Source organism: Myxine glutinosa, chromosome 14 (assembly GCF_964187855.1).
Source record: "Myxine glutinosa chromosome 14, kmMyxGlut1.1, whole genome shotgun sequence".
Taxonomy (NCBI): Eukaryota; Metazoa; Chordata; class Myxini; order Myxiniformes; family Myxinidae; genus Myxine; species Myxine glutinosa.
Genome location: NC_136274.1, coordinates 53,093,755 through 53,104,522, shown reverse-complemented (window position 1 = coordinate 53,104,522; position 10,768 = coordinate 53,093,755). Strand labels below are relative to the sequence as shown.

Sequence of the window (10,768 nt, the reverse complement as noted above, 5' to 3'; positions counted from 1 at the left end):
GGTTTCATCTGGTGTGTAACAAGTTCAGGCTGGCACAAGATACTCGAAGCAGCAATGAACAAAAAAATGTGATGAGTGGTATGAGTAGGTGGTACCCTCCAAATGAACTCATCGAAGCAGCGAATTGGGAGCTTCGTATAAAGCTCGTCATTGCAGAAAATAAACTGGCGGCAGCATTGAAATTGTTATTTGCCATGACAGTTGATAATGTTCCATGATTCAATGAAAGCTGTCTAGCTGTATTATTGGGCTGCCAGGATGGCCTAAAGGTACGCACACTTACTTCTAAGCTGTCTAGCCTGGGATAGCTAACGGAGTACGGTACGTCACAATCAGAATCAGTTCTTTCATGTTCGATCTTGCTTGGTCCAGGGAGACCACCACCACTGACACTTCATCCCCGACCCTCACTCCTCTCCTCCACATGTTCCTATTTTTCTCCCTACAATGTTGGCAAGTATCATATGGCTCTGCTGATCGGTTACAAATAACAATTTTCCTTTCCAAGGGACTATAATAGATGGATATTATAAGTCCTTTTGGTCTAGTACCTGGTGTCACACAAGACTTTTTGTCAACACCACAAAACGATGTTTAGAGTCACCCAACGACAACCTCTAAGTCGAAACTTTGAACGCACTTCCATTCATTCATTGAACTCCATTCATTCATCTCCCTCTTCTCTCTTCGTGCGGAACTTTCTTTCTGAGTTTGTTGTCTCTAGCTCTTCCTTGGAAGACTTGGAGTGCTGCCCACAATCTTCGATATAATCTCTGCCATTTTTACTTCTGAACTGGTTTTCACCTTCTGAGACCCTAATGTACCCCTGTACCCGTTTCACCCACAACTCCTCTTCTCACATACTATGATGCATTGCCCTCCTGTTTCTCCTTCACCCCACTTTGCGTCAGTGCACCTTTTGCTATCTCTTCCGCTCTTCCATGAGCCTCGACACCTGCATTTCAAAAGACAAAGAGACACCTATTTCCATTTCCAGTGCTTCCCCTTCGGCAATCTGTAGCTATATGTATATCAATCTACGTCATAGAGTGTATTGTATTGGCATGCGCACAACTATGTATGAGCAGCAGGGAACGTGTTTTTATTACTCCCTTGCGAACGACACCAGGCAACAGAGCTCGTACCTGGCCGCGCCCTAGCTCCTGACCCGCCCTAAGGTGGCACGAACCGCGCCCTCCTCGCACGCACCGCCCTTTCACAGACGCAGAGCTACCCATGAGTTTCACCCGGATATCCCTTTCGGGCCACCTTAAATCAGTTTCCAGTTGCTGGCAAGGACATCCCGGCTCTGCCTCTTACGGCGTTCTCTTTCCAGTACGTCATGCGGTGCCAGCGGGTGACCCACGCGCGCTTCAGGTGCGACTTCGATGACTTGGCCATTTCTTAGCTTGTCTTTGTCCTCTGCTATATACATTATACATTTGAAGGTGAAATTTGTTGGTGGGTTATGGATGGAAGGACTTGAAAACCACTTCCGATCCCATGCGTCCCCTTCTTGCGTCTAACAGCAATTTAACTGCTCTCTGGTGGCAGCACGGTTCCTGTTGTTGACCCGCCATTTCCCGGGATTAGCCTGCGAAGTTTAATGGTTGGGAATGTCGAAGAGGATTGCGGGTTTGGCCATCCAGCCGAAAGTTCGCGAGGATTGTCGATCACACCACGAGGAGCTTCTGCCGTGAGACCACGAAAGGTCCTCATTTAACCTAATGCTGTTCAGCTGGTTGTCCAGGTCCATAAAAGTTCATCTTTGAACAGGAAACCCGCTTCAACTGAAGACGATAATGATTCTTCAAAGTGGATTCCATCGTGAAAGAGTTTCATTCCAACTGGTGAGAAGTCTCCGCACATCAATCATCCGGCCGGTCATCCAGTGGCCGAACGTGGCACTTCCAACTTTGATTTATGGATAGAAAGATGTTGCCTTGGTAGACGTTGATGGTTTCCTATTGCTTGGTCGAGACGACACAGACATGTCGGACTTGCAGATGAGATTGAGTCAATGAAGAACAGTCTTTTTATTTCTGTCTGCAATATCTGGTTTGATCACATTACTTTGAGCTTTGGCATTGCACAGCAGTGATAGGTGGCACAGTGCAGTCACACCTTTTCCTTTTCACTCTAAAGTTTGCAACATATAGATTTTTATAATCATTTTCACATTTTCTCGATAATTGTGCTTAAACACTCTCATAGCTCTTTGTCAAATTGTTCAGACATTAATGGAGATGAACTGATGGTTTGTTTGTTGTTGCCAGGTGTCTCACTCACAGTTTGCATTTGTGTTGTCAGTAGTTTTGATTCACCACCCACTTTGGATAGTCTCTTTCGATTTGACTCCAGTCTGCATGTGTAATCTTTCTCTGCATTTTACCTGTGGTTGGTAAATTGTTCAGACCAGCGGGCACTCCTGCCCGGAGATGGGAGTACGCTTCTCGGCTCACTTTTGATGGGCAATGTGCTGCGGAACATTCTTGGAAATGCTTTATAATTCCAGTCATTTTTGAAACACATTTCATTGATCAGAACATACCATATGATTCATACACCACACCATAATTTTGAGAAGGTTCCATTATATTATGAAGACTAGAGAACGGTACTCGGTAGAGCGCAAACCTCCACTAGGCTGAACATTTTACGTTTTGTATCCCACTGATAGGCTGGATTTGGATCCCAGCCTTGGACCAAAATCGAATGGGCTTGTTTTTCTCACCTACCCAAGTCATCCATCCACCATGGCCGAATCCATCCACAACTTTTTGAAATATTGTGCTATATGTCGTTTTTCGTGCAATGTATCACTTCCAAAGATTCTCGGGTCCGGATTCGGGTCTTCTCCACAGTCTAATCATCTCATCCTTGTCACACACACACCCAACCTCTCCACCAATTTTTGTCCGAATCTGTCCACAACGTTTTGAGATATCCGGTTCACAGACAGACAAACAGACAGACAGACAGACAGGGTTGAAAACATAGATACACGTCTGTTTTCTTCGGTGGCGGAGGTAAAAATAACAGGAAAACATCCAAAACACCGGAAGTCAACCAAAGCGCCTTTGGGCTTCTGGAAAAGCGCTATACAAAATAAATGAATTATTATTATTATTATTATGGGGGTTGTCCATGGTCGATCCTATAAATGCTAAGCATCAAGCAAGGAAGCAGCCAGTACCATTTTTGTTGAAACATCTTGGGTCCTATTTGTTCAGCAAGTACCATTTAAACAGCAATGCAGGTCTTTATTGGATCATTAAAACACCACAGTAAACGAGGTTTACATGATGTAATTTAATGTACCTCATGGACAGATGCAAGGCACAGAAATACACAAGCTTGCAATCTCTTGATGTTAGAATTGATGAAGTGTCACAAGGTCTCGCAACAACTTTTTGATTGGTCGGCTGATTAGGCCCACCCCCTCCACCTTGGGTATACAGAAGAGGAGGTTAACTGGGAATTTGCTCTTGACAAAGGCAAGTGGAGGCAAAGTTAACCCAGAGTTGTTGGCCGAAACGTTGAGTCGTGTGATACACCAGAGGATGGAGAACTTGTTCTGGATTCATTCGATATCATTCACAACCGCTTAAATCGGGATGATTCACATCCCGAAACTACTCCCTCGGTTTTGTGGCTAACCCCGCCAAACCTTCTGCGGAACGTTTTGGGGTCCCAGCGGGTGTCGTAACATAGATAGGAGGTTTCATAAATTCCTCAATATAATTGTGATTTGGGGTTTTGAACCGTACAGGGCTGCTCCTGATCCTGATGTAATGTCAGAACGTATTTTAATATTTGTTTACATCACAAGTGTTTGTAACATTGTATTTCGTTATATTATTGCTATAGTATTAATTTGTGATTGGAATGATGCTGTTTGGAATGAAAATATAGAGAGAATGAGTTTTAAAGGAAATGATGTGAGGATATATATATATATATATATATATACAGTACATATGTATATATATATATATATATATATATATATATATATATATATATATATATATATATACATACAATATATACAGTATATACCGTATGTACAGTGGACACAGCATGTACAGTATATACAGCATATACAGTATATGTATGTGTATGTATACTGTGCATACAGTGTGTACAGTAGAGACAATATATACAGTATATACAGTGTGTATACAGTGTCTACAGTATATGCAGTATATAGTCTATACAGTAGGCTAACCCACACTCTAGCAGGGAAAATGGCCTTAAATTGCCTGTTGTTGTTGTTGTTGTGTGACAGTTGTATATGCAGATATATACAGACTTGGCATTTAATATGGAATTTTTTTTTTTCTTGACTTGGGTTTACTTTCTTAACTCAGTATATCATTCTGGTGAGTTTCTTTTACACTTTGGTGATTTATTTGTTAAAAGAACCATGTCACTGTCTGTCGCAGCAAGAAGTCAACAACAGGATTAAAGCACAGGTGGCGTGGCAAAATGTACGGACAGGTGCATTTCATGATTGGCTTCACAGTCGGGTATACAAGGGTTGTTGCGTTCTGTATTAGTGGAAAACAACTGCTGCACGTCTCCAAAAGTTATTGCTGCTTCCTCTGGAAATGGTCTGTCAACTCGACAATGCTGTTTGTCATGGAGTGGTGGCTTTACGAAATTACGGCATGAAACAGCATGCTATTGCTCGGCAGTATGGCATCACTCAAGGTCAGGTGTCAAAGATCCTGAAACAAAATGCTCAGAGGGGTGTCCTTACTCCAATACCGAGGCCAGGACGTCTCCGCAGAACCACAAGGAGGGATGATCGCCAGCTGCACCGGTTAGGCCGCAATGGCCGTACCAAGTCAGCTAATCGGCTCAGGGCTGAGTGGCAGCAACTGACAAATGTGCCTATATCCAGAAGGCTAGTCAACCAACGACTGGTTCAAGCAGGCTATCATGCCAGGCGTCCCCTGAGAAAGCCACGCCTGACCAGACAACACTGCCAGCGCCGATTGCAGTGGGCCAGAGAGCACCGTCAATGGCAGCCAGGACACTGGAATCACGTGATCTTCAGTGAAGAGTCTAGATTTCTGGTCTATCGTCAAGATGGCCGCATCCGAGTGCACAGACAAGTGCATGAAGCCGACAACAAAGATTGTATAGTGCCAAGAGTCCAAGCTGGAGGTGGTGGGGTGAACGTTTGGGCTGCTTTTCATGCAGGGGGCAAAACTGACCTGGTTGTTCTGAATGGAAACCTGAACCAGTTCAAGTACAGGACCATTCTGGAAGAAACATTGCTTCCATTTGCTCGTGCAGCCTTTCGAGGAAACTTTGTCTTCCAAGATGACAATGCACGGCCTCATCGTGCTCGCATGATCCAACACTTTCTTGCTGACCGTGGTGTAGAGCATATGGAGTGGCCTGCCATGTCCCCGGATATGAATCCGATAGAGAACTTGTGGGCAGAATTAACGCGTCAAATCGACCACTTGGACCAGCAGCCGACCTCTGTGCGTGAATTGCAGCAGGCTATTGTCACTGCATGGCAAGCGATTCCTGTCCAAACCTTGGCAAATCTCGTGAACAGCATGCCTCAACATGTACGTGCTCTCCTGAATGCTCGTGGGGGTTACACGAAGTACTGAACTGTAATTTTACTGTCCGTAATCCCAGTCGTAATTTAACTTTTGTTTTTGTTAAAAAAAAATTTGGCTAATGTGCAAAATAAAGAGATGCTTCTGGAAAACGTACAGAAGTTTAACACAGTACTGTCCATGAATTGAGTTCGATATCAGTTTACATCACTTTCAAGGATCAATTTATTTGTTTTGAAATGTCAAATGTGGTTTTTGTTTCTTTTAAAGGTCACATTAACAAAATCTAGAATAACTTCAACATAATTCCAATGAACTTTTGGTTCTAAGATATCTTGAAAAGTAAGTTCACCCCCACAAAAAAAAAATTCCATATTAAATGCCAAGTCTGTATATATTGTTACGGTCCGCAGATTAGGATGTTATTTTTACCGAGCGGAGGTATAACCGCGGCCGAACAGTTGTTCCCCGACTAAACCCGATTTACCCAAACGTTGGCCGTATCGCGCCACCGCTTTTCAATCGGGAAAAGACTAAGACAACATGGATGTGAAGAAAAGGAAGACGAAGGCAAAGAAAGGTTTGAAATACGATTACTATTTATTACTATTTACAGGCTCAAAGTAACCAAGGAGAAGGAAAGATAATAAAATAATATACAGAAGCTTTTAGAGACACAGGGAAAATACTAGCTTACCTAACAGGCTTAATTACTACCCAGGACAGAACAAACGAAGACACAGACTCACGCGGGGAATTGCTGAGTGGATTGGCTGGAAGGAGGTGTGTGGCTGGAGGGGGAGGACGGCACGGAGCTGGCTGGAGCTTGATCCCGCACGGGACGTCGGGCTGGACCTCGACGGCCGCTGATGCCACCGAGCCTGTCGTGTGCGCGGGATCACGGGTTGGAGCTGCTTGGTGGAGCCGACGCGCTGGTGGGGGGTCTGGCGGGACGGGTTCTCTTCTCTCTCTTTCTTGGTCCAACCACTCTTTCTCCACCGACAACTCAACGCAACCACTCAACGCACCACTGACCACCCCTGATGACCAACTCAGCTCTTGTCATGGACCTCTCTACGCCCCCCCCCCCCTCACTCTTGCGCCCGCGCTTTTATAACGCCTCCAGCGATTAAGCCGCCGGCCTTCAGGTCACGCCCATCGGTGTGCTCACCTCGGCCCTGGTTGGTCGCGCGACCCTATGGCTCCGCCCTTGATGACGACGGGCGGGCACGCCTTTCTTCCCCAACCTTGCCTCGTGGCCAATGGTGGTTGAAGAAAACCGCCCAAAATGCAGTTGGCCATTGAAATGAAATGAAAGGGGATCTACTCTTATTTCACTTGGTGCAATGGAGTATTTAAATTAATGGGAGACACGGCCTTACTCTAAGACACATAATAAGATATAAGCTACTGAACAAGGGTTTTATCGGGTCCTGCAATGTGGTGTTTCATGGAATAACTACCGAGACGCCCTTTGACCTTTACACTACGGAGGTATTTACAAGGATCATGACATTTACAAAGGGTGATCTTTACAACAATTTACACGACAACAACAAAAAAAAAAAACCATTCTCATATCCACAACAATATATATATATACATATATATATATATAATTATATATATATATAATTATATATATATATATATATGTATGTATATATATATATATATATATATGTATATATATATATATAATTATATATATATATATATATATACATAGATAAATATATATATATATATATATTTTTTTTTTTTTTTTTTTTTTTTATGTAGAAGGCTCCAGGCACAGACTATGTCATCCTCATCGAGGCCAGGCCAAATAAAAGAGCTGCATTGATAGAGAAAAGTAAAGAAGGAGAGAATAGTCTCACTTTAAGAGAATAGTTTAACTTTTGGTCGAACTCTTAACTTTAACTCTTAACTTTAACTCTAAGAGTATAGTCTACATCCTTTGTCCCATGGTAGAACGACGAATTTGTTTCCTTCTAACATATTGTCACATCTGAGGCTCTGTTAATACACTATACCTCAGCATCGGGACATTTAGTCTTGATATATGACCAAGTGGTCTCTTGTCGCACTGCGTTCAATAAATTGTACAATTTTACCCTTCCCCAAGGATCATTCAATTGGACTGAATTTGACAGCAATAATGCACATGTAAAGCAGATGGTCAAACACGTTGTCTTACCTTTTTAAAAGGGTTTACCTTGTGCAGAAAAATACATGGAAGTGGGTAGACAAATCACTATAAAAACTGTGTGAACCAAGTGAATCAAAAGACATAAAGAGGTAAATAACAAGAGTTACGTCTAGGTCCCCCGTCGGTGAGGTGATGTGAGTTGACAAAGTGGAAGACGCAAGGCGGCCATCTTGGATTTTGACGTGGTGACCCAATTTTCAATAGTGTTCTCCCTTATGCGTAGATACACCCACACACCAGATTAGAAGTTAGTAGTTCGTTTATTTTTTCAAGATATTTCGCTCACAAGGTTCAGACATATATATGGTTGCGGCCATCTTGGATTTTGACGTGGCGACCCAATTTTCAATAGCGTTCTTCCTTATGCCTCGATACACCCACACACCAAATTAGAAGTTGGTACTTCGCTTATTTTTCAAGATATTCCGCTCACAAGGTTCAGACATACATGGCGGCGGCCATCTTGGATTTTGACGTGTGTTGCTCCCACACACCAAATTAGAATTCGGTCCTTCGCTTACGCACGCACGCATGCACGCACGCCCGCACGCACGGACGGACGCTCGCACGCACGGACGCTCGCACGCACGGACGGACGGACACACGGACGGACGGGAAAACCATAGTCCCCTTTTCGCTCCGCGGTGCGACGGGGGACAAAAACACGTCGCCCAGGAAGCTCAAGCACCATGGCATCCCATTGTTGTGTAAGTGGTAGATACCCGAAGGTTTGTGGTACTAGAGTGGTGGGTATCGTGTGGTGGTGGGACTGTGGTGGAGGCATCATGGTTGAATGGTGATTGAAGCGGCATGGTTAAATGTTAAGCAAAGTTGTGAGGTTGCGCATTGCCTGGATGGTGGTGTCTGTCTGGTGGTATAGAGGTGATCGATAGTCAGGTGGTGAGTAAATTGAGCGCTACCTTCACTGCTTTCCTCTGCTGTTCCCTCTTCCCCATGAATTGAGGAGGGTAGCGCTTTGGTTGGAAAGATAAAGAGGGGAAATCCATAATTATTGCCAGGTAATTGCAGTGATTTAAGTACAAGATCCACCATGAGTCCCAGACAGCCATAACAGGTGGACTTTTTTTTTTTCCTACAGGTGTAAATGTATTTGTAAATAACATCTTTCACATTTATTTTGTATTTATTTCTGACAATGGTTTCCCCTTTGAGGGCAGGTAATAATGTCACTGGTGTTACGCTCTGTTGGGATTGAACGTTCGTTTTGAGTTTATAATGTTGTTATTTATGGAGTTGGATGAGTTTCTATGATATGAATGAGCACTTACACGAGCCTCGACTTGGTATACAAAACAATAAATAAATAAATATACTTCATCACAGTTTTTCATTTACTTGTACTGTATCCACTTTACCACCTGTACATCATCAGGTATGTCCATTGTATTGTCCAATTTCCTGACTGTCTGTTGTTCCATTGTTCAGTAAGTTAATCTTCCTATTTAAAAGTCTCATAATTGCCATATTTATTCAGGCCACACCATATTAATATCGTTGAAACTTGCGTTTACCAATTAAGGCTCCTCGGCTTCCTGTCATTTATGGTGTGTAATTTGAGGATCTGTTTATAGGTTTGGTGTGACCTTTGTGTTTGGGATAGAATCTTTAATCTGTATCCATGTTGGGTTTTGTTTTAGCTGTTTATTAGGGTTCAATGTGAGCCATAAATCAGAACTCAAGGGCAAACGTATGTCCTATTTTAACCTGGGACAGGTATACCCATTGGTATACTGTTTGGGAAAGAGATTCTCACAATAAAGGTCTCATCTTGAGTACTTTATTGGAAAACAAAAAATTTTTAAATAAAATAATAATAATCGTTGACAGGTGGTGTTGGAGGCACGAGAGAATGGTGCTGCCCAGGTAACAAACTAAAAGGGAGAACTGATTGAAAGTGAGCAGATAAATTGGACTTGAGTTGGAGGATTAAATAGGTAAGTGACCATGTGACACCCCAAGGGGGACGGACAGGGACAGTTATAATGTGCCATCCAGTGGAGTAAGATGCAGAACGGTCGGTATTTCGTAAGGTCTGCCATAAACAACATGGCTGGTGGAAGAAAGGACAGCGGGGAAGAGAGTATACTTGTGGGTAGAGAAAGTAGATTGGGGAAGCATCCTGTGATTTGTTGTGTTTAATCCTCGTGTGATCAGTGGAGCCACTTCAGGTAAATAGCACCTGTTTCCCCCCACAACACCTTTACATCAGTGAATTAACAACTGGCCTCTTGTCAGTCTATTCGGGGCGTGGTTCTCAGCCTATTCGGGGCGTGGTTTTCAGTCTGTTCAGGGCGTGGTTCTCAGTCTGTTCGGGGCGTGGTTCTCAGTCTGTGCGGGACGTGGTTTTCAGTCTATTCGGGGCGTGGTCGTCAGTCTATTCGGGGCGTGGTCCCACACATAGTTGATTCCACGTGGCTGAACTTTGTTTCTATTGTTTATTTCTGAAGCCTTATTTAAAGGCAGCAAATGCTTGCGTGCTGAGGGCTTGTTTCTATTTTGGGCCTGATTAGCTCATTGGATCTTTCATGTGATCTTTTAAACTTGCACTATTTCTCCTTCATTGTTCTCTCTCTTTCTCTCTCTTCTTCTCTCTTCCAACTGTGGCCCCACTTCCAGTTCGTTGCCCTTTTACCCTATCTCCTCGCTCTTCCAAGTGTGTGTGTGTGTGTGTGTGTGTGTGTGTGTGTGTGTGTGTGTGTGTGTGTCGTTGGTTGTTATCTCCATTTTTGGGTTTCAGTAGGTGGAACGGAGTCCTTCCAGGACCCAAAATATCCACCTCCGCTTCGGTAAGGGATCACAGTTCATGGACCAAGCTGTTCAACTTTGTCAGAGTTTTTTTTCCGAGGGCTTTTTCAGGATCGTCACGGAACCCCGGATTGCCTCCAGTTGGAGTTCATTTGTGGTAATATTCCCGGGGATGGTTTTTTTAATTTGCATGTGTATGTGTGTG

General features: G+C 43.5%; 1 protein-coding gene across 4 annotated transcripts in view; it reads left to right on the top strand.

Moving 5' to 3' along the window:
* Window positions 1-1,218: 1,218 nt before the first annotated feature.
* Window positions 1,219-10,768, top strand: part of LOC137439774 (uncharacterized) — a 66,784-nt gene continuing 57,234 nt past the window's right edge. Inside the window, exons 1-2 of one of the 4 annotated variants that reach the window (XM_068135859.2) lie at window positions 1,224-1,377; window positions 6,307-6,520. In XM_068135859.2, coding sequence (XP_067991960.2) covers window positions 1,237-1,377; window positions 6,307-6,520 — 355 coding nt within the window. In that variant the 5' untranslated portion in view covers window positions 1,224-1,236. Of the gene's footprint in view, window positions 1,378-6,306; window positions 6,521-10,297; window positions 10,721-10,768 lie in introns of those variants that run through there. The other 3 variants (XM_068135863.2, XM_068135860.2, XM_068135864.2) reach the window with 3 other exon arrangements.